Source organism: Nerophis lumbriciformis, linkage group LG13 (genome assembly GCF_033978685.3).
Source record: "Nerophis lumbriciformis linkage group LG13, RoL_Nlum_v2.1, whole genome shotgun sequence".
Taxonomy (NCBI): Eukaryota; Metazoa; Chordata; class Actinopteri; order Syngnathiformes; family Syngnathidae; genus Nerophis; species Nerophis lumbriciformis.
This window is the reverse complement of record NC_084560.2, coordinates 37,807,933-37,833,464: the sequence shown is the minus strand read 5'-3', so window position 1 is coordinate 37,833,464 and position 25,532 is coordinate 37,807,933. Positions and strand designations below refer to the sequence as shown.

At 42.5% G+C, this 25,532-nt stretch overlaps 1 protein-coding gene across 1 annotated transcript; it reads left to right on the top strand.

Annotated features, from left to right (window-relative positions):
* The first annotated feature begins 833 nt into the window (after nt 1-833).
* LOC133613946 (uncharacterized) lies at nt 834-25,532 on the top strand. The gene is made up of 18 exons (XM_072914384.1): nt 834-927; nt 13,926-14,008; nt 14,146-14,379; nt 16,186-16,257; nt 16,349-16,451; nt 16,533-16,635; nt 16,724-16,952; nt 17,051-17,225; nt 21,828-21,933; nt 22,036-22,098; nt 22,173-22,375; nt 22,469-22,600; nt 23,809-23,993; nt 24,072-24,220; nt 24,300-24,545; nt 24,672-24,834; nt 25,073-25,171; nt 25,243-25,532. Exons 1-17 carry the CDS (start codon nt 834-836, stop codon nt 25,169-25,171), a joined length of 2,439 nt encoding a protein of 812 aa, XP_072770485.1. The 3' UTR covers nt 25,243-25,532.

Genomic DNA, 25,532 nt, shown 5'->3' with positions numbered 1-25,532 from the left:
CGAACCAACATTTTATCAAAACCACACCCGCCCGCACCCGCCCGTTGTTATATATCTAATATAGACGATGCTAGGCATTAGTGAGGTTAGAAAGCTTTTGCCTGTTAAAGAAAGGAGACTGATCCAATGGAGCAGAGACATTCAATACGTGCCACGCATTAGTGGCTAAGAGATATTAGTGATAATATTATTTATCATTATTATAATATTATTGTCATTTCCATTAAGAAAGTGTTGACTATTGTTGCCAATGCCCTCAGATCAGGAGTGCGTTCCTCACACTTTGTGTGCGCAGTTGCAGCAAGCAGAACGATGCTTTTAAGGAATAAAATGGCATCTACAGTGCCAGGATTCATGCGAGAGCGCCTGGCCTCTAAAATGCGCCCTGCTGCGCTGAAGGAGCGCTCACTTGCGCCACTTGTTGCCTGATGAATAATTGACTGTTTCAAAGAGTGCTGCTCGTTTTTCGTATGTGGGTAACAACATTTAACTATGTATATATATTTCCGAATTGGTTCAACCGCCAACCGCCCGCATCTATTTAAAATCTATTTTTACCCGCCCGACCCGCGGACTCCGCGGTTGTGTCCGCAAACCGCGCATCTCTAACTCCTACTAATTTGGCTTGTTTGAAGGAAGATAGTTTTATAAATATCTGCGCCTTGACTCCATGGTTTGATTTCACATTTTCGACACTTATACAGATCCCAAATGCACAAAAAACAGCTACCAATAGGTAAGAAAAGATGGTTTTGCATAACAGGTCCACTTTAAAGTTCAACATTTACAGCTCCATTGGTTTCCATGATTCTCGCCTTGCTGAAGACTCCGAAATGTCCCATTTGTCTGGCAGGTCTCTGGGATTGCTCGTCTCCAACATGCTCCTTCTCCTCCTGGTTCTCACGACCGCAGTTAGCCTGCTGCCAGGTAAGCACGGCCACTTCACATCGCTTTGTTCAGCTTGTAGAGGACCAATCAGGGCAAGACGCAAGGGCAGAAGAATTAGGGAGCCAGGCAGAGGATTCGCTGGTCTGGTGGCCATAGTCAGTTGAGGGGAGACTTGCTTTGGGGTGTGAAAAGCACGAGTTAGTTGAGTTTAGTCTTTATTTGAAATGACAACGCACAGAGACATGAAGCTCAAAGACAAATATGTTCTGCACCAGATTATAGCTAAAGAGCGAGTTTCCATCTGCGGTCCCTGCTTACATGAATTAAAATACAAAATATCATGCAATCAAATTACAACAATGAAATTAGTTTATTTTGGTCATATAATCACCCATTTTGTGTGATCAATTTAACAGCACAGATTATACATATTTAACAATCACACACAAAAAGAAAAAGAATGACCGAAAAAATAGGCTGAAGCCCTAGTGGCTCTCTGGAGCTTTTTCAGAAATGTATGAAAAATGGAAAAAGATGAGGGGGAAACAATCTATTTTTTGTTTTAATATGGTTTCTGTAGGAGGACAAACATGACACAAACCTCCCTAATTGTTATAAAGCACACTGTTTTTTTTTTTGTTTTTTGTTTTTTGTTTTTTTTGTGTCCTGTCCAGCTTCTCAGGCAAATCATATAGTTGATGTAGATGCCCATGTCGGCTGTTCAGATTTACTTTACAAAAGAGAAGTGTAGGATACTTCTCTTGTTGCCTTATTTGTATTTGACTTTATTAAATGTATTTATATTATCATTTAGTGCAGCCGGGTCGGAGCAGGAGGGGATAGAAAGAGAAAAAAAAAGAAGACAGAGGGGGAAATTGTGGGGACAAGAGGGGGATTAGACAGAGAGACAAAAACAACAACAGCAAACAACAACAACAATAGAGCAACATCAGCAAATATGACATGTACAAATATGATGGTAAAAGTAATAGCAAATAAGCAGTTAGCGAAAAATAAAAAATAATACAGAAATGACAATGAGCATTATTACACTACAAATGGATCAATACAAATACCGATAGAAATAGCGCTATTGATAATGAACAATACCAATAATTTACCTTTATTATCAACAATACAGTTGTTTAAATGCAACAATACATATACGTAATGATAACTTGAGATACGAAAGAATGCAGAAAAATGGAGGGGGAGAAAGAGATACAACCTACATTAACCATGTAGATTGTTATAGTCACAATAGGTTAAGCTTTGTCAGTGTGCCATGTGTTACACCCAGTTTACCCTAGGGCAACAACGTTAATATATGTTTGATGAAACGTGATTATGTGCATGAGTGTAAGTATGCATATGTACTTGTATATGTACAGAATGTGTATATGTGTTTGTACAATGAATGTATATGTACAGAATGTGTATATGTGTTTGTACAGTGAATGTATATGTACAGTATGTGTATGTGTATGTTTGTATATTGAATGTGCGTGTGGATGTACGAACATTAGGTAGGTAAATATGTACTGTATTTGTGTATGTATGTGGGAGCGTAGGTACCTATGTACGTATGTGAGCATATGTGAATTTGCATGTACAATACATTCGACTCCCAGAGTGCGTGGGAGCCAGAGCACGGCCCCATCACCCCCGAGAGCCCAACCCACAAACAGGAGGCGTGGTGCCCAGGGAACCAGGGACCACCGCCCCCACGCAGCCAAGCCGGCCAGCGACAGGAACCCCAGAGCCCGACCCACCGTACTGCCCACAAGGGCCAGCAGCAGGCCGCAGACAGACGCACCCGGCAGAGGACAGGGCACGAGAAAAGCAGGGGACAGCCAGACCCCAAGCCAGCGGGAGACCACACCCCACACGGGCAGAAAGGCGAGACGCCCCGCCCGAGGGACCCAGAGACTCCCCGCAACCGGACGGGAAGACCGCCCCCGCCCCACCGGCAACCGGGCCCCCACGAGCCCACCCCCCACCCCCGGAGAGCGCGGCGAGGCCAGCCCCCGGCCACCCCACCCAAACCGGCCGCCGCAGGACCACCCAGGCACAGGGCCACGGGAACCACCCACCCCACCCGCAGGGACCCCAACGATGGAGATGGAACAACCAGCAACCGCCCCACCGAGCCCCCCCCCCTGAGGGAGGGGAAAAATTAAAAAATAATATCAATAAAATATAGTTTCCATCTGCGGTCCCTGCTTACATGAATTAAAATACAAAATATCATGCAATCAAATTACAACAATGAAATTAGTTTATTTTGGTCATATAATCACCCATTTTGTGTGATCAATTTAACAGCACAGATTATACATATTTAACAATCACACACAAAAAGAAAAAGAATGACCGAAAAAAATAGGCTGAAGCCAAGGCTTATATTTGTCTATCCCAGGGGTCGGCAACCCGCCGCCCTAGTGGCTCTCTGGAGCTTTTTCAGAAATGTATGAAAAATGGAAAAAGATGAGGGGAAAACAATCTATTTTTTGTTTTAATATGGTTTCTGTAGGAGGACAAACATGACACAAACCTCCCTAATTGTTATAAAGCACACTGTTTATAATAAACATGCTTCACTGATTCGAGTATTTGGCGAGCGCCGTTTTGTCCTACTAATTTTGGCGGTCCTTGAACTCACCGTAGTTTGTTTACATGTATAACTTTCTAGGACGTGTTTTATGCCACTTCTTTTTCTGTCTCATTTTGTCCACCAAACTTATAAGGTTGTGCATGAAAAGTGAGTTTTGTTGATGTTATTGACTTGTTGGAGTGCTAATCAGACATATTTGGTCACTGCATGACTGCAAGCTAATCGATGCTAACATGCTATTTAGGCTAGCTATAAGTACATATTGCATCATAATGCCTCATTTGTAGCTATATTTGAGGTCATTTAGTTTCCTTTAAGTCATCTTAATTCAATGTATATCTCATGACACACTATCTGTATGTAATATGGCTTTTAATTTGTTTGCGGCTCCAGACAGATTTTTTTTTGTATTTTTGGTCCAATATGGCTCTTTCAACATTTTGGGTTGCCGACCCCTGGTCTATCCGATACATTCACTGAAAATTACATTGCCTGGAACATCGTTAAAAAAATCAATGGGATGAAAGTAATTGTTACTATATTTTATCATTTTCCATTATTTCACCTTTCAAGGCTTTCTTAAACCTTAACAAAGAACTACATGTCTTTCACCATTTAACTCCTAAAACTGAAATAAATGTGTATTTTATATTCGTTCTTGCTTTACATATTTAAAAAATCAACATCCCCGCAAATTATAGTTTTCTCCTCTTAATTGAAATAACCTAAGAATACAAACTGGAAGGCTGTTGTTTTTTACTCCAAACATAATTTCCTTTTTTTTTTAAAACACAGTATCTGAACATTTTAACACATTAGAACTTATAAATAATGGATTGGTATGTTCATAGTAGCACGCTTTGTGTATTATTCTAATGACCCTTTTTTGAAATTTAATTATTGCGTCTATGTTTGTTCTATAAACATTTCCCTAAACTTCAACACAATATGTTAGATATGCAAAAATAAAAGAATAACAAAACATATGCAGACATTTCTTATTCAGCATGTGCCTTACTTTATAAAGAATAGCAATGGATTTGGATATTTTTCTCTTTATATATTCAATCTGCGGTTTCCAACATAACTTATGATCAATTATTATTGCCAAGTCGGACACGTTTCCAGTGAGGGTTGGACTCCGCCAAGACTGCCCTTTGTCACCCATTCTGTTCATAACTTTTATGGACAGAATTTCTAGGCGCAGTCAAGGCGTTGAGGGGATCTGGTTTGGTGGCTGCAGGATTAGGTCTCTGCTTTTTGCAGATGATGTGGTCCTGATGGCTTCATCTGGCCAAGATCTTCAGCTCTCACTGGATTGGTTCGCAGCCGAGTGTGAAGCGACTGGGATGAGAATCAGCACCTCCAAGTCCGAGTCCATGGTTCTCGCCCGGAAAAGGGTGGAGTGCCATCTCCGGGTTGCGGAGGAGACCCTGCCCCAAGTGGAGGAGTTCAAGTACCTTGGAGTCTTGTTCACGAGTGAGGGAAGAGTGGATCGTGAGATTGACAGGCGGATCGGTGCGGCGTCTTCAGTAATGCGGATGCTGTATCGATCCGTTGTGGTGAAGAAGGAGCTGAGCCGGAAGGCAAAGCTCTCAATTTACTGGTCGATCTACGTTCCCATCCTCACCTATGGTCATGAGCTTTGGGTTATGATCGAAAGGACAAGATCACGGGTAAAAGCGGACGAAATGAGTTTCCTCCGCCGGGTGGCGGGGCTCTCCCTTAGAGATAGGGTGAGAAGCTCTGCCATCCGGGGGGAGCTCAAAGTAAAGCCGCTGCTCCTCCACATCGAGAGGAGCCAAATGGGGTGGTTTGGGCTTCTGGTCAGGATGCCACCCGAATGCCTCCCTCGGGACGTGTTTAGGGCACGTCCGACCGGTAGGAGGCCACGGGGAAGACCCAGGACACGTTGGGAAGACTATGTCTCCCGGCTGGCCTGGGAACGCCTAGGGATCCCCCGGGAAGAGCTGGATGGATGGCTGGTATTATTGCCAAGAACTTAGTTTCATATACTCTATCAATTTCCACTTGATTTAATTTTAATTTTGCTTCACAATTTGTCTTTGCACCACTAAACACCATAAATGTAGTTTTCTTAGCATTTAATGATAATATCAAACCATTTTTTTTTTAGCTGAAGCAACTCAACCTCTATTATCCTCAACACTTCCTTCAAGTCTTCTCCTGAACAATATACATTTGTATCATCTGCAAACATAATACATTAAAACGTATTAGATACTGAACAAGTATCATTTAAATAAAGTATGAAGGTCCTGAGTAGTCTTGGGTTCAATCCCGGGCTCGGGATCTTTCTGTGTGGAGTTTGCATGTTCTCCCCGTCAGGCCCGGCCCTAACCAATCTGGCGCCCTAGGCAAGATTTTAGGTGGCGCCCCCCCACATCGGCAGTGAAGTGTATATACTCACAAGAACCCGAATAGCTTTGTCTTTGACCTTTTTTTTTTACTTACAACTATACCTAATATATAAAGGGGTGGAAAAGTGACGATTACCTGCAGGGCAAACATTAGCTAACCAGAAGGCAATAACAATGTAAACAAAAAACACCTGCTTAAAAGATCTAATACAAACATTTATATGCACGTACAACACTTATAACTTTTAGCATATCAGTATGTGGAATTAAATTATGGAATGGATTAAGTAAAGAAGTTAAAAATCGTACTGATATGATCCAGGTTGTTCAAAATAATAGTGCTTACAGAGTACAAAGAAGAAGAATTATGAGGAATACTTTCAACCTTATTGAAAATAAGATATTCTTCATCTCAGTATGTAAAATAATGACTGAATTAATGAATGAATTACATATTACAAAACTGTTGTATACTAATTCGTAGATGTTATTTTATTATATAAAAAGGTCAGTAAATGATTCTAAATATTTGTAAACGCTTTGAAGTGGGAAAGGGGTAGGATTAAATAAGCTTTGCTTCTTCCTACTCCTTTTCGGGCATGATGTCAAATGAAATGATATGAAATTGTGTGATGTATTATGATGTAAGTGTGTTCATGTTCCAAATAAACTAAAGAAAGAAAGAAATGTCCCTGAGGAATGTAAGGTGGGAGTACTGTAATTACCTAACGTTACATTATTATTTACCATAACAATTTAGCCCCCTCCACAATATTAACCCGACGTTAAAACAGAACTAGCTATTTATTGATTAGCAATTGCCGAATCATGTAACATTAGCTTAATGCTAAAAAGCCAGGTTACTATCACATTCTGTAACAGACAAATAATTTAATGTAGGCTAACGTTGCCTACCTGCTACCTCTGTCTTTTCTCGTTTCTCCTCCTCTTCTTTTCTCTTTTTTCTTCCCTGGGCACCTGACAGTTTTGGCATCTTGTGTTGATTTTTTGATGTCGTGACGTCCAAAAAGAGTCATGATACGGGAGGGGGCGCACCGTGCGGGGGGAGGAGGGGGGGCGTAATGTTGTAACAAATAATATTTCTATTAAATAGGCTTTACTTTGCATTTTAATTAACGTGGGATTATTTTTTGTATTTAGAAATAATAGTACCAACTTTCTTTTTTTTCTTCTTTTCTCCAACATTTGTGGCACTGGCGTGGCGCCCCCTGATGGACGGCGCCCTTAGCATTTGCCTATACGGCCTATGCCACGGGCCGGCCCTGCTCCCCGTGATTGCGTGGGTTCCCTCCGGGTACTCCGGCTTCCTCCCACCTCCAAAGACATGCACCTGGGGATAAGTTGATTGGCAACACTAAATTGGCCCTAGTGTGTGAATGTGAGTGTGAATGTTGTCTGTCTATCTGTGTTGGCCCTGCGATGAGGTGGCGACTTGTCCAGGGTGTACCCCGCCTTCCGCCCGATTGTAGCTGAGATAGGCTCCAGCGCCCCCCGCGACCCCAAAGGGAATAAGCGGTAGAAAATGGATGGATGGATGAATAACTTAGGTCCCAATACCGAGCCTTGTGGAACAGAAATATACTATAGCATTAAAATTAAGAAGAGCCAGAAAATGCACTCTCATCACCACTGACACACACACACACACACACACACACACACACACACACACACACACACAGCATCATACTGTGCTTGTACGTTACAAAGCCACTTCTCCTTTACATCGTTACACGTAGACAATACATCCTCTCATTGACATCTGTCATCATTCGTAAAAACTAACCATGAATTCAACACATACATTTCACAGCTCATAATAAAACGTTCTCACACATGAACACAACACACATTACGTTGTCGCGTGGGTCAAACATAGCGTCCACACTCTGAGCAACATCAATTGCTCCAAAGCCACTTTTGAAGTTCCGCTGTCAATGGAGAATAGTCCGTTTGACTTTTCAGTTCTGTTGTGAGGTCGTTCAATTCCTTTTTAGCTCTGTATGAAAAGGCGGATCGTGCAAAAGAGGTTTTACATCGAGACGAGACCGCAACCCAAGATTGTAAGCTTACCAGACAGAAAAGGCCTGTTGACCGCTTGGTCGCGGTGACTTGAACATGAACGAACTGATGTGGTGCTCCCAGCACCAGGTCACTCAACATCTACTGCTCTAGCTCAGCTGACTGATGACTGGCTGTCACAAATGGATGTCAAGAAGATGGTTGGTACTGTCTTGATTGACTTTAGTGCAGCGTTCGATGTCGTAGATCACAACATAGTGATCTCCAAACTGAGAAAATATGGTTTTAATAGTATGTCACTTTCTTGGATGTTGAGCTATCTATCAGGAAGATCACAGAGAGTGTGTTTTAATGGTAGCCTATCTGAACGCAAGTACAATTACTGCGGCGTGCCTCAAGGAAGCTGCTTAGGTCCTTTACTTTTTATTATTTTTACTAATGATCTTCCCTGTGTTACAACAAACACCAATATGGTTATGTATGCAGATGACACAACTCTGTACAGTACTACCTTAAATGACCTAGAAAATAACTTCAATCAGGACGTGGAGAGAGTGTCACGCCGGGTAAATGATAGTAAACTTGTTGTGAATATTGACAAAACAAAAAGCATTCTTTTTGGATGCAGGCATATGCTTGTTGATGACCCACAGCTTCATATTTCAATGTACCTATTGAGCAGGTTAAAAAAGCAAAACTGCTTGTTGTGCTATTAGACAGTCAACTGTCATGGTCCCATTTTAATGAAAATGGGAAGAGGTTTAGCCATGGTCAGGAAGTGCTCCACCTTCTTGACATCCTCAACAATGGGTCATACAGTCCTTGGTTTTCTGTCATCTTCATTACTGTCCTATAATATGGTCCGCTACGACTAAGTCTGACCTGAAAGAACTGCAACTTGTTCAGAACAGAGCGGCTAGACTGCTACTTAAAGGCCTACTGAAATGCGATTTTCTTATTTAAACGGGGATAGCAGGTCCATTCTATGTGTCATACTTGATCATTTCGCGATATTGCCATATTTTTGCTGAAAGGATTTAGTAGAGAACATCGACGATAAAGTTCGCAACTTTTGGTTGCTGATAAAAAAGCCTTGCCTGTACCGGAAGTAGCGTGACGTCACAGGTTGTGGAGCGCCTCACATCTGCACATTGTTTACAATCACAGCCACCAGCATCGAGAGCGATTCGGACCGAGAAAGCGACGATTTCTCCATTAATTTGAGCGAGGATGAAAGATTTGTGGATGAGGAAAGTGAGAGTGAAGGACTAGAGGGCAGTGGGAGCTATTCAGATAGGGAAGATGCTGTGAGAGGCGGGTGGGGCCTGATATTCAGCTGGGAATGACTAAAACAGTAAATAAACACAAGACATATACAGTTAGGTCCATAAATATTTGGACATTGACACAATTTTCAGTATTCCAGCTCTGTACAACACCACAATGGATTTGAAATGAAACAATCAAGATGTGCTTTAAGTGCAGACTTTGAGCTTTAATTTGAGGGTATTTACATCCAAATCAGGTGAACGGTGTAGGAATTACAACACATTTTATATGTGCCTTCCACTTTTTAAGGGACCAAAAGTAATTGGACAATTAGCTACTCAGCTGTTCCATGGCCAGATGTGTGTTATTCCCTTGTTTTTTTCATTTACTTAATTTACAAAGAGCAGATAAAAGGCCTAGATGTCATTTCAAGTGTGGTATATTAGTTTGGAATCTGGGGAGGTCACCTCTGAATATGAAGTCCAAAGAGCTGTCCATATCAGTGAAGCAAGCCATCATTGGGCTGAAAAATCAAAACAAAGCCATCAGAGAGATAGCAAAAACATGAGGTGTGGCTAATCAACGGTGTGGTACATTCTTAAAAAGAGAGAGCGCACTGCTAAGCTCAGCAACACCCAAAGACCTGGAAGACCACGGAAAACAAGTGTGGTGGATGACAGACAAATACCTTTCCTTGTCAAGAAAAAGCCCTTCACAACAGTTGGCCAGATGAAGAAAACTCTCCAAGAGGTAGGTGTATCTGTGTCCAACTCAACAATTATGAGAAGACTTCACCAGAGGAAATACAGAGGCTTCATCACAAGGCGTAAACCATTTGTGAGCCTCAAAAACAGGAAGGCCAGATTAGAGTTTGCCAAGAAACATGTAAAAGAGCCTGTGCAGTTCTGGAACAACATCTTATGGACAGATGAGACAAAGATCAACTTGTACCAAAATTATGGAAAGAGAAGAGTATGCAGAAGGCAAGGAACTGCTCAAGATCCAAAGCATAGCACCTCATCAATGAAGCATGGTGGTGGTAGTGGCATGCATGGCTGCCAGTGGAACTGGATCTCTTATATTTATTGATGATGTGACAGCTGACAAAAGCAGCAGAATGAATTCTGAAGTGTTTGGGGCAATATTATCTGCTCATATTCAGCCAAATGCTTCAAAACTCATTGGACGGCGCTTCACAATGCAGATGGTCAATGACCCCAAGCATACTGCGAAAGCAACCAAAGAGTTTTTTAAGGCAAAGAAGTGGAATGTTCTGCAATGGCCAAGTCAATCACCTGACCTGAATCCCATTGAGCATGAATTTCACTTGCTGAAGACGAAACTGAAGGGAAAACGCCCAAAGAACAAGCAGGAAGTGAAGACCGCTGCAACAGAGGCCCGGCAGAGCATCACCATGGACCAAACCCAGCGTCTGGTGATATCTATGTGTTCCACACTTCAGGCTGTCATTGACTGCAAAGGATTTGCAACAAAGTATTAAAAAGTGACAATTTGATTTATGATTATGTTTGTTTGTCCAATTACTTTTGGTCCCTTAAAAAGTGGAAGGCACATATAAAATGTGTTGTAATTCCTACACCGTTCACCTGATTTGGATGTAAATACCCTCAAGTTAAAGCTCAGAGTGTACACTTAAAGCACATCTTGATTGTTTCATTTCAAATTCATTGTGGTGTTGTACAGAGCTGGAATACTGACAAATGTGTCAATGTCCAAATATTTATGGACCTAACTGTATATACTCTATTAGCCACAACACAACCAGGCTTATATTTAATATGCCACAAATTAATCCCGCATAACAAACACCTCCCCCCTCCCGTCCATATAACCCGCCAATACAACTCAAACACCCGCACAACACACTCAATCCCACAGCCCAAAGTACTGTTCACCTTCCCAAAGTTCATACAGCACATATATTTCCCCAAAGTCCCCAAAGTTACGTACGTGACATGCACATAGCGGCACGCACGTACGGGCAAGCAATCAAATGTTTGGAAGCCGCAGCTGCGTACTCACGGTACCGCGTCTGCGCATCCAACTCAAAGTCCTCCTGGTAAGTCAAATCAACTTTATTTTATTTATTTTATTTATAAAGCACATTTAAAATTTACCACAGGGGTAGCCAAAGTGCTGTACAATGAACAGGTTAAAAGATAAAACGAGTACCAAGCAAACACAACACAACACAAACAGAACACGATAAAAAATAAATAATTAAAATAGAATTAATAAAAACATAAAAACATAAAAACAGGATCACAGCAGGTGTATTATGGGGCGCCATTGCAGGATGGATATCACTCAGTGTTAAAAGCCATGGAATAAAAGTATGTTTTTAAGAGAGATTTAAAAACAGGAAGAGAGGAGGCTTGTCTAACACTCAGGGGTAGGTCGTTCCAGAGCTTGGGAGCAGCAACGGTGAAAGCTCTGTCACCTCTAAGCTTCAGCCTTGTGTCAGGGACTGTCAACAGCAGCTGATCGGCTGATCTTAAGGATCGGGTGGGGCAGTAAGGCTGAAGGAGGTCGGAGAGATAGGTTGGCGCGAGGTTGTTTAGACATTTAAAAACAAATAAAAGGAGTTTAAAATTGATTCGGTAACGCACAGGGAGCCAGTGAAGGGACGCTAAAATAGGGGTGATGTGCTCACGTCTGCGGGTCTGTGTTAGCAGACGAGCAGCAGAGTTCTGCACGAGCTGCAGGCGGGCGAGGGAGGCCTGGCTAATGCCAACATACAGGGCATTACAATAATCAAGACGAGTCGAGATAAAAGCGTGGATTAATTTCTCAAGATCATGACTTGATAGAAGCGGTTTCACTTTCGCTATTTGGCGTAATTGATAAAAGCTTTTTTGAACGACGCTGCTGATTTGTTTTTCGAATTTAAAATCTGAGTCAAACTTTACCCCCAGGTTTGTGACAGAGTCGCTGAGATACGGGGTCAGAGTGCCGAGGTCAACATTGGGGGAGGGAGAGCGACTTGGACCGAACAACATAACTTCTGTTTTGTCTTCATTTAGGCTCAGGAAGTTAGCTGAAAGCCAGACTTTGATGTCGTGCAGGCAGTCAGTAAGATGTTGAACCGTGTTATTTTGTGCCATGGGAAAATAAATCTGGCAATCATCGGCGTAAAAATGAAATGCAATACTGTATTTCCTAAAAATAGAACCAAGGGGGAGAAGGTAAAGCGCAAATAAAATTGGGGCAAGGATTGAGCCCTGGGGGACCCAATGTGGTAAAGGAGCTGTGGACGACATAAAACTGTCTACTTTTACACAAAAACTCCTGTCGGTTATGTACGACCGGAACCAGTTGAGGGCGGCGCCCTTAATGCCCACACAGTTCTCAAGACGAGTGATTAAGGTGGCGTGGTCGACGGTGTCGAACGCAGCAGACAGATCTAAAAGCACCAGGACAACATATTTACCAGAATCAGTGGACAGGAGGATATCGTTAAAAACTTTTAAAAGCGCTGACTCTGTGCTGTGGAGGGCTTTAAAACCGGACTGGAACAGCTCAGTGATACCATTATCCTCTAAGAAGGGCAACAACTGACTGTAGACAACCTTCTCTAATATTTTGGAAATGTATGGAAGATTAGAGATAGGTCTGAGGTTAGAGAGGAGAGAGGGGTCGAGGCTGGGTTTTTTAAGTAGAGGTCGTACCACTGCATGTTTAAACTCTACTGGAACTATTCCAGAAGAGAGGCTACTATTGATAATGTTAAGGACACTTGATCCAATAGTAGCAAGTACCTCTTTAAACAGGCGAGGTGGGAGGGCATCTGCAGGAGAACCAGAGGGCTTCATATGACTAACTGTGTCACTTAAAAAAGAAAAGGACACCGGCTCAAACTGATGGAAAACAGAAGAGAAATGCAGAGGAACAGAAGGGTCATATGAAGGCTGAGATAGACTGGCTCTAGTTGACACAATTTTGTCAGTGAAAAAATGGAGACAATTTTCACAGAATTCAAAAGAAGCATCAAAACCAGCAGATTTGGGAGCATCAATGACAGTGTTAATAGTTTTAAACAGAACTCTGGGGTTGTTATAGTTAGAAGATATAATCTGAGATAGATATATATTCATTTCTGCTTTTACAGTCATCTGAAAGGAAAACAGGCTTTCTTTAAAAATGGCAAAGGACACATGCAGCCTGTCTTTTTTCCATTTCCAGTACTGTACAGAGTCTCTGTTGTCCCAGTTCTCCACAAGCCAATGGTAAAGCTTGACTGTCATCTTTCGGGAATGTAAACAATGAAACACCGGCTGTGTTTGTGTTGCTGCAGCCGGCCGCTAATACACCGCTTCCCACCTACAGCTTTCTTCTTTGCTGTCTCCATTGTTCATTGAACAAATTGCAAAAGATTCACCAACGCAGATGTCCAGAATACTGTGGAATTTTGCGATTCTGGAATGGGTTTCCATCTCACATTAATCTCTTACAAAGTAAATTGTCATTCAAGACAGCTTTGAAGATACACCTATTGCACCTGCCTACATGACGTGAATTTTTAATAATGGTTTTAACTAGCTTTTTTATCTTACGTTGTATTTTTCCTTTGTATAATGTCTGGTAATGCATGTATTCTTTGTATTTTTATTTTGTATGCTCCTATATGGACCCCAGGAAGACTAGCAGTCGCCTTGGCGTCAGCTAATGGGGATCCATTCAATAAACAATAAACATGTCTCCTTGTGCAGGTGTGACTGCCCAATTTGTACGGACATTGGACACCACCGAGTGTCCCATCAAGTTTTACGGAACGAATTACACCACGCTGTTTGTGAGTAGACAAGTGACGGCTGTCATCAAACACTGGAAAAGTTGAATGAAAAAATTAATTCTTATATCTTGGCAGATATAACTCTTAACATTCATCCATTTTCAGCCCTGTGCACCACTTCTTTTTCTTTCCAACAGGTGAACATCACGAACGGCCGAGCCGCGCTCTGCTTCAAGGGCCATTACGTCGATGGAGAACCAAACGACTGTCTGATTATTAATCGAGCAGATGCGATCCGAGGTGGCACAAGGGTCAACGCAGATAGCGCAACATCTTCATCGAATGCGTTTCTGGATAATCTGCCAACTCTAACGGGGATATCAACGTGCTTTGTACTTGTGCGCGTACGCAACGACCAAAATGACAACCTGGTGAGTACACTGACAACGATACCGTACGGTCGTCCCTCGTTTATCGCGGCCAATTGGTTCCAGTCTTGACCATGGTAAAAAAAATTTGGCAAAGTAGGTTATTATCGATGAATTAAATACGTTCATAGTTAGAGCATGAAAAACTGTTTTCAGAGCGCTCTAACTAGGAAATAACACCCATATAGTCACCTTTACACTCGTTTAACCCAATATAGTAGCCTTGAGAGCATGTAGATTAACAGTACTCACTGGTAGCCTGGAGGATCCTCCAAGCTGTTGCCCTGCCACTTCCTGGAAATACTGTTAATATTAGAGATGTCCGATAATGGCTTTTTTTGCCGATATTCCGATATTGTCCAACTCTTAATTACCGATTCCGATATCAACCGATACCGATATATACAGTCGTGGAATGAACACATTATTATGCCTAATTTTGTTGTGATGCCCCGCTGGATGCATTAAACAATGTAACAAGGTTTTCCAAAATAAATCAACTCAAGTTATGGAAAAAAAATGCCAAAATGGCACTGCCATATTTATTATTGAAGTCACAAAGTGCATTTTTTTTTTAACATGCCTCAAAACAGCAGCTTGGAATTTGGGACATGCTCTCCCTGAGAGAGCATGAGGAGGTTGAGGTGGGCGGGGTTTTTTGAGGTGGGGGCAGGCGGGTAGGGGTTAGCGGGGGGTGTATATTGTAGCGTCCCGGAAGAGTTAGTGCTGCAAGGGGTTCTGGGTATTTGTTCTCCCGAAATGTGTTTGTCATTCTTGTTTGGTGTGGGTTGACAGTGTGGCGCATATTTGTAACAGTGTTAAAGTTGTTTATACGGCCACCCTCAGTGTGACCTGTATGGCTTTTGACCAAGTATAATTGCATTCACTTGTGTGTGTGTGAAAAGCCGTAGATATTATGTGACTGGGCCGGCACGCAAAGGCAGTGCCTTTAAGATTTATGTACTTCTCCCTACGTCCGTGTACACAGTGGCATTTTAAGAAGTCACAAATTTTACTTTTTGAAACTGATACCGATAATTTTGAAACCGATACCGATAATCTCCGATATTACATTTTAAAGCATTTATTGGTTGAGTCCGATATTATCGGACATCTCTAGTTAATGCAGTGGTTCTTAACCTTGTTGGAGGTACCGAACCCCACCAGTTTCATATGCGCATTCACCGAACCCTTCTTTAGTGAAAAATAAAATGTTTTTTTTTCAAATTCAAGACAAAGTTATATATTTTTGGTAACACTTTAGTATGGGGAACATATTCTAAGTAACACAGACTTAATTTAGAGTTATTTGGTTAGGTTTAGGGTTAGAGGGTTAGGGTCAGGGTTAGAGGGTTAGGGTTATAATGAGGCCATGCCGAATAAGGCATTAATAAGTACTTAATAATGACTAGTTAAGAGCCAATATGTTACTAATTTGCATGTTAATAAGCAACTAATTAATGGTGAATATGTTCCCCATACTAAAGTGTTACCATGTTTTATTACTGGTGCACAAAATGAATCGTGCATGAACATCACCTTGTTCAAAGAACAAAACCAACACAGTGCATAAACTCACAACAAATTACACACCTGCAAATCAGTCTGACTTCTGCTGTTGCCGTATCCGTAATACTTGAATTTCAGTGAATTCTAGCTATAAATATACCCCCCAATAAAAAATCTCCCGAATTTGGAGGTCTCAAGGTTGACAAGTATGCTCACAATCCAACACTTTTGTATCTTTGTCGCAAGCAGGAGTAAAATATTGTCATGGATGGAGTCTAACGATCACATATCTTACCTTAGAACAGGATCATTTTCCGGCAGTTTGGAGATCAACAAACTGTCCGTTTTATTCTTGATGAGACAGCAAACCCGGTAAGGACATGGACGTGATGAAAAACGACCTCAAAGTAATTATTTGGCTGGTCCTACATGGTTGGTTAACTCACCCACACCTTCCCGGCAGGGCGAACGTGCATTTACCTTGCTAAACGGAGTGGAAATGGATAGCTTTAACCTCACAGGTTCAACTCCAATCTTCGGGGATTTGAGTGGCTGCAGATATGAAGGTGATAGTGATGGTCATTGCTGAGAACTCTTAGCATCATCAGAGAACCATGATCTAACTCACTCTTGTGTGTGGTTTCCAGATGTGTTTTACTCCCCGAACACCACTACTTGTGACTCCCAAGGAAACTTCATTCATTGTAACGCAACAGCACACCTCAACGCCATCCCTCAAATAAACGACTAGTAATTACTTTATTTCCCATTTTCTTTTGCCTTTGCCATGACTGTGTTACGTTGTTGCTAATCATGCTGTATCGCCCCTGCCTGTCAGCTGTGTGCAAGGTGCCATCTGCACTGTGACTGGCTCCACAATCATCGATTACTCGGACAACTCCACCTCCGTGGACGATCGCTGCGCCTACACTTTGTTCTCCAATTCAAGCGTCCACGTGGTGGGCGTTTTCAAGGAACGTCGTCGAAAAGACGTCATGTTTTTGGACCGTGTCGTCATCGAGCTGCTGGACTATGACTACGTCATTCAACTGGGACCAGGTGTGAAGGTTCTGGTAAGTCGGCAGATAACTGGTCATAAAAGTTTCGGCTTCTCCGCTGTGAAGAGAGGATGTTGAGTGTGTTTGAGCCAGTGTTTGGGATGCAGGTGAACAACACCTATGTGAACATCAGCAGTGTGGTTGAAGAACTTGAAGGTTTGGACCTCCATCAGGACCAGACTGGAGTCACAGTCACCATTTATCAGTCCGACTACAACATTACTGTCTTCTTTAACGGAGACACAGCTCAGATCCTCCTAACACATCCATGGATGTTGGCAGGTAAGTTTCTCCTCATTTCCAGCTTTGAGGGCCTGATTTACTAAGATCCAAATACCCAGCTCTAAACAGCGTGTGCAAAAAAACTAAATAGCATGTATTATTACTAGGGATGATGTTTGATAAGAAATTATCGAGTTCGAGCCTATTATCGAATGCTCTTATCGAACCGATTCCTTATCGATTCTCTGATCGAGTCCAGTTATCCATCCATCCATTCATCCATCTTCTTCCGCTTATCCGAGGTCGGGTCGCGGGGGCAGCAGCTTAAGCAGGGAAGCCCAGACTTCCCTCTCCCCAGCCACTTCGTCCAGCTCCTCCCGGGGGATCCCGAGGCGTTCCCAGGCCAGCTGGGAGAGATAGTCTTCCCAGCGTGTCCTGGGTCTTCCCCGTGGCCTCCTACCGGTCGGACGTGCCCGAAACACCTTCCTAGGGAGGCGTTCGGGTGGCATCCTGACCAGATGCCCGAACCACCTCATCTGGCTCCTCTCGATGTGGAGGAGCAGCGGCTTTACTTTGAGCTCCCCCCGAATGACAGAGCTTCTCACCCTATCTCTAAGGGAGAGCCCCGCCACTCGGTGATCTTGTCCTTTCGGTCATGACCCAAAGCTCATGACCATAGGTGAGGATGGGAACGTAGATCGACCGGTAAATCGAGAGCTTTGCCTTCCGGCTCAGCTCCTTCTTCACCACAACGGATCGATACAGCGTCCGCATTACTGAAGACGCCGCACCGATCCGCCTGTCGATCTCATGATCCACTCTTCCCCCACTCGTGAACAAGACTCCGAGGTACTTGAACTCCTCCACTTGGGGCAAGATCTCCTCCCCAACCCGGAGACGGCACTCCACCCTTTTCCGGGAGAGAACCATGGACTCGGACTTGGAGGTGCTGATTCCCATCCCAGTCGCTTCACACTCGGCTGCGAACCGATCCAGTGAGAGCTGAAGATCTTGGCCGGAGGAAGCCATCAGGACCACATCATCTGCAAATAGCAGTGACCTAATCGAGTCCAGTTAGGTTGTTGTATATGAAAAAAAAACACACAATATTTGGTTTAACAAAAGCTCACTTTTATTATATAAGAAAAAAATAAAATGTAATAAATAAATAAATATTGACTGTTACCCCCCTAAAAAATAAAATTGACTGTTGTTACCCAAAGTATATTAAGTGGGATTTTTCAGAAAAACAAATATATACAGTAACACAAAAACAACCTGTCTCTGTGATCACTATAGGTGTATAAATAATAATATAGTGTCATGTCTGTGTAATCATGTTTTGTTTTGTTTAGTTATTGGACTCTTTAGTTTCTGGCTTTTCACTCCCTTGTCTTGTTTCCATGGTTACCCATTAGTTTCACCTGTTCCACGTTTGGAATCATTGTGCACTCTTGTTTGTCACTATAGCAACCCATTAGTTTTCACCTGCCCTCACGACTCACGCACCTGTCTTTAATCATGTCACTATTATTTAAACCCATTGTTGCCAGGAAGTCTCCCTGGCGACATCATACCCCTGACTTTTTGCTTCTCACTCTGTTTACCTCTGCGCACTTCATGCCATGTCAAGTAAGTTTTTTCTATTCATGCCACAGTTAGCGACTTTTGTTCATGTCCATAGTTTTTTGCCCACGTGCAAGTCTTTTTGTTTCGTTAGTCAAGTTTGTACTTCCGCCTTGAGCGCGCTTTTTGTTCCTTTGTTAGTGTAAAATAAATAATGTCTTCACCTTCACGCCATGTCTGGTCCAAATGTTCATTTGCACCACGGGAGAACAAACCACGCCATAGTCCAAGTCGTGACATATAGTGTTAAATAAAATCAGTCCCTTGGGCACAAAACTGAAAATAATACAGCTCTCCAAAAAGAGCACTTCTGCTGCTATTTGACATAAATGTTTGTTATGATGCTTTGACATTTTTGCACTTTATTTCTTTATTGAAAGAAAATTCTATGAAGAGAAATGTTGTTTGCAAATGTGGTTACAATGCTAAAAAATGAAAAGTTAAAGCTAAAAAAAGAAATAGACTTTATTGAGTTAACATTATTTCTTTATAGGGGGAAAGATGTGATGTTATGAGCTAGGCTAGGGAATTTAACAACTACACTACCCAGCATGCAACGGGAGTGAAGAGCATGCGCGGTAGCCCCGAAAAGTGTTGTTGCATGTCGTCACCCGGCAGCTAAGAATGAGGTATGACATTCTAATTTCGAGAGACTCCCGAAATTCAGCGCCTCTCCCGAAAATCTCCCGAAATTCAGGCGGACCTGAGTGACGTGTCGACAGCCTGTTTTCACGTCCGCTTTCCCACAATATAAACATCATGCCTGCCCAATCACATTATAACTGCAGAATGATCGAGGGCGAGTTCTTGGTTTCTTATGTGGGTTTATTGTTAGGCAATTTCATTAACGTCCTCCCAGCACGGCAACAACACACAACAACAGCAGTTACGTTTTCGTCTACCGTAAAGCAGTTTGTCTGCCGTAAACAGCAATGTTGTGACCATACTTGCCAACCCTCCCGAATTTTCCGGGAGACTCCCGAAATTCAGCGCCTCTCCCAAAAACCTCCCGGGACAAATATTCTCCCGAAAATCTCCCGATTTTCAGCCGGAGCTGGAGGCCAGGCCACCTCCAGCTCCATGCGGACCTGAGTGAGGACAGCCTTTTTTCATGTCCGCTTTCCCACGATATAAACAGCGTGCCTGCCCAATCACGTTATTCCATATGAGGCGTCCGACATACCGCCGATGAGCATGGTGCAGATGGAGAAGATGTTCTCGGCGTCCGTGTTGGCACACACGTTGCCAAAGCCGACGCTGGTCAGGCTACTGAGGGTGAAGTGGAGGGCGGCGATGTACGAGCTGCGCACCGACGGGCCTCCGACCGCGTTGTTGACGTAGGGCATCTCCAGGCGTTTGCCCAGCTCATGGAGCCATCCTTGGGGAAGAGACGGGAGGACAACAGGGTGACAAGAACTAAATCATCCAGACTAGAGATAAATTGTATTATTATGTTTATCTTACCTAAAAATAAATATATTTATTAATTTAAAAAAAATAAATGTCACTATATTTTGCTAAAAACATCTAAATTAATTGTATTTTTTTATTTGTATTTTTTCTGACTCCTTATTACATCCAGCCATAGAATTATACATTAAAATAAACATATTTGAAATAATTAATTTTAAATGATCATAATAATTCATTTAAAATGACCATATTTAATTATTAAAATAATTGCTTGTTTAGCAACAACTTTAGCATTTTATTCATTACATTTTGAAGCTCTCAGAAGCCAAGTTATGTTATATTCCTTAAGATTTATTTATGCAAGTTTGAAGTATCAATTATCTAAATACAGTTTTGTTTGCATATTTTCAGGATGTAGATTTATATATATACATATACGTATATATATATATATATATATATATATGTATATACATATATATATATATATATATATATATATATATATATATGAAATACTTGACTTGGTGAATTCTAGCTGTAAATATACTCCTCCTCTCTTAACCACGCCCCCCCCCCCCACCACCTCCCGAAATCGGAGGTCTCAAGGTTGGCAAGTATGAGTGCAAAACAAGTTGACTGTATATGCTTATTTGTGTTTCATTGTATCCATTCAACCATATCCAGTTGTATTTACAATCCGCAAAGTATGTAAAAATAGCGCTCATCCTCTTTGTGTTCGGGCTCAAAAATATGAGGTTCTGGGTCATAGTTTTTCCCAAAGTAATCGTTGTTGGCTCTCACAAAGTCTGCTTGATTAGCGTTGTTGTTGATGGGGAAGGGATGTGTGGTTCCTCCTGCTACGTCACGGACGACGTGACTGGCTTCTTCATTAACTCTCAAAATGGCTTGGGAATCTCCGTGAGATTGATACTATTTTGATCATATCTATTTAATTGCAAGCTTCGGAAGGCTTTTGGTGTCATAAAGCAGAGATATATGATAATAGCTTCAATACAGAGGCAACTACTTTTTCCACCCTACTGGTACTTGAAGTCAGCCAGCAGCAATAATATTATGAAATGAAATTGCTGAATAGACAATATGTCTAATATTTTTTATTACTGTCAGTCCAAAATGTTGACACTCACACGTAGGACGGAGGATTCTGGCTGCACTAAATCTGCAGCCGTGTGTGGAATCGTCAATGCGCACGTCCTTCCCACATGTGCTAAATAAAACCCAAAATAGTGCTCGCAAATGATTGGGATGAGTGTTGATAAATCACATTGAGCATGCTCAATAGTAATATTTGCATTTTTTCCTACCAGTATTGTGAGCGTTTTGATGATCAGCATATATTCTGCATATTAATGAAGACCGAGACGCAAAATGTATTGCATGCCTTATTCTGCGCACTTAACAGACGCAATCCACTTTGCACACGTTTAATATATCAGCTTAGCATGTGATATCATGTTTGCATGTGTTTTAGTACACGCAAACTTTTAGTAAATCAGGCCCTTAGTCTTCCAACCAATAATAACCAGACAGAACTTTTGAAAAGGTTGACTTTTCTTTTTAGTGACTCAGTTCAAAGTGTTCTCCTTTCAAACTTCTCAGGGTCAACAGAAACTGAAAAAAACATAACTGAAAATTCCGACGGACTTTGCGTCAACTCCAGCGTGGCTTTGAGTGTCATGAAGTTGAATGATTTCAGCTCCGCGGGGTGAGATTTCGTCACTACAACATCCTGCTGACTGCAAAATCATGATTATCAAATGTGTGTGTTTCTTTGTAACCACCCCCCCGCTGTGTGTTCTCTACCTAGCTGTGAGATGCAGTACAGTGAGCCTGCTGACGAATCCATCAACTGCACCACAGTGACTGAACAGTGAGCAGAAACACTCCACAACACAAGCAGCTTCTATTCTGTCGTGACCTGGACTCCTTCTACCTTCATTTCAGCTGTCAAGTCCTAAACGGCCCTGACCTCACCGACTGTCACATGGTTATTGACCCCGTGCCGTACATTGCCGCCTGCAACTATACGCTGTGTCATTATCCAGATGTGGACGGCCTCAGGTGTGAATTTCTGGAAGCCTACGCCCACGCCTGCAGCCTGAAACAGGACCACATGTTGGACGACTGGAGAACGGATGCCAACTGCCGTAAACCCCCTGTCTCATTAGAACAAATTTGTCAAGTGAAATCACAACAGAAAGACTCATGGTTTTAATGGTGCTGATGTGTTTGTGTTCCAGCTGCCCCTCAGGCCTTCTGCAATGACACACACTGTGTTGATCACGAGTTCTGCGCTGACGGCATCAACGGTCAAATCAACTGCTTCTGTCGAGCCATTTTTGCTTCCGACTACAGGTCCAATGACACTTTAGGTAAGACTGTGTGAGGATTTGTCCCACATGGAACAAGAAGCATACCTGCCAACTACTCCGGTTTTCCCGTAATTAGTACGGTTTTCATCAACCTATTCCGGGTTACAGTTGCAGTGATAAAAAATAAGTTTTTTCATTCATTAAAAAAAATTTTTTTTTTTAAAGTTTTATTCACGAAATCGCGTAACAACAATGACAATCGACACTGCTTCCCGTAACTTCCTATCGAGACATTCCGAATGCCATTGCGAGGCTATTTATAGCACCGCTGCCAAGCACGAGGCACCAGTTGCCATTGTTTCCAAATGAGCGAACAATCATGGAGTCAGCCGGAGAAAAATCGCAAACGAGTCTTAAACCGAAAAGAAAACTGCAGTCATTCCGTGAAGAATATTCAAAAGCCTATCTGGGAATAATTATCCGTTCCAAAAAGGGTGAAAACTACGCGAATTGCACCTTGTGCAGACAAGATTTTTCGATCGGACACGGAGGAATTAGCGATGTAAAAGACCACGTTGGGACAAAAAAACACAAGTCTAATGCCGTTGCTAGCGATACAAGTGGAAAACTTTCAACGTTTTTCGTCGCCCAAACAGATTCTTTGGATGTGATAAATGCCGAAGTTTTATTTACGGAGGCAATAATTGAGCATGGACTTCCAATCGCACTGGCTGATCACATGGGACAGTTATTTCGGAAAATGTTTCCCGACTCGAAAATCGCCCAAAAATATGGATGTGGTCGAACCAAAACATCAAACATTATTCAGTGTCTTGGAACAGAATCCTCAAAAAGTATCGCCGATGTCATGAAGACGGAACCATTTAGCATGTCGACTGACGGCAGCACCGATTATGACGATGTAAAACTGTACCCCATTTGTGTTCGATATAAAATAATTTCAAACTATTGAAGTTAGCTTACAGAATAAACATGTCAATCAACCCATATGATTTTTGCTGTAATATTTTTGTTTTGAAAAGTCACTGTGACTGATAGAAAAGTGATGGTTTTAGCAACATTTTAACCTGTCTGAATGCTAATAATCATTTTGCGTCGGGGGGATCCGCCCCCCTGAACCCCCCACCAGGACTTTGTCCTGGACCTACCGGGGCCTGCGGCCCCTGGACCCTGGCTACTAGGTTTTTCTGATTTCAAAAGTTGGCAGGTATGAAGAAGTGACAAAACAAAGGTGTTCTGATCTTCAGGTGATCCGGCGGTCTGCATGGACAACACTGGTTCAATCACTCTGGTTGGTTGTCTCCTGGAAGAAAAAGGCTTCAGATACACGGATTTGCACCTCAATGACGATTCGTGTAGAGGTTACAGAGACATGGACCACATGGTGACCTTCAACTTTAGTGACAGCAACGCCTGTGGGACGGTGGTCACGGTGGGCGTCTCTCTTGTCCTGACACTCGTACTGTTTGTGATCCACGTGTTGAACTCTTGAATGTCCATGACCCTGCAGGCCAATGACAGCGTGGTTCTGTACAAGAACACAGTCACTGGATTGAACACCTCTGAAATTGTTGCTAACTTTGACAAATTCCATGTTAACTTTTCCTGCTACCACAACCAGCCGGACATCCAGAGTATGAGCTTTAGAATCAAAGACAAGTAAGTTTGATACATCTGACTTTCATCAATTGCTTTTGAAAACTACAACATAAAGATTAGAGTGTGTGTGTATGTGCAGCTCTGTTTTCCAGCAGGTGGTATCTGATTCCTGGAATTACACTCTGAAGATGACAGCCTACAAGGACGACCGACACACACAACCTGTGACGTTAGATACAGAAATTCAGTTGAACCAGAGGGTCTGGGTGGAGCTGATGACGGAAGGTCTGGATGACAACCTGGTCTACTTGGTGACCAACTCCTGTTGGGCCACCAACAGCTCATTGCCCAATGAGGGTCTGAGATACGACCTGATCTCTGATGGGTGAGACAAGATGATGTGGCACTACTGCTTGGAAATGTATCAGTTAAAGTTACTTCCAGCTCTCTTAGTTAATCAAGCAGACCAGAAAATCAGATCTGCAACATGTATTTTCCTGTTTCCGGGAAGTTGTCCGAGCCCTGTGGAGCCCTCAGTGAACGTGATGTACAATGGCGTTGCAGTGTCCAACAGCTTCTCCTTCAACATGTTCCACTTCACTGGAGGAAGCTATGAGGTCTACTTACACTGCAAAGTTGAACTGTGCCCCAACCAGAGTGGAGACTGCCAGCCGGTACTTTGCTTGACGTCTTGATTTAAAGCCCAATGCTTGTCTTGAACCCTGACCACTAATGACAAAGTAGAATTAAAATTAAGACACCATCTTTCAGTCTTGATAACACCATACTCACATCACCTTACCCCAATCAAGACACACCTCTGTTCATTCAACCCTACCATATTTTTATAATCATAAACACCCTCCATTTCCCAAACCAAACATCCTGACCTATCCCAACACTTTGTCTCAGAGTTGTGGTGGCGCTGCTAGGAGAAGGAGACGCAGGGCTGCCAGGTCTGAATATGTTGATGAAAGCCCCGCCCTCATCAGCATGTCCTGGTCCAATTAGGTAACCCACGCCTCTGCTGCTGAGACTAATCAGGTCTGATCACCTAATCCTTGTTTTGTTTGTCTTCTCAGGATGTTTCCGTAGCGACTAAAAGTTTGTGAACCTTCAGAATGATTCCAGACCAGGACCTGATGGGAATTTCGTTTAGAGGCTGAATTTGTTTTTCTATGAAGCCGATAGTGAACCTTGTGTCTGACTGTCCAATAGTAAACATATTGTATCATGGTGGAGGGAAATGACCTGTCAGCAAAGGGCTATATCTATGGTAGAAGTACACTGCTAATTAATCATCACACAAGACACACAATGCTGTGCGTCAGCTTGAAAAATGCATTCTGTGCTGCTGGTCAACCTTATATAC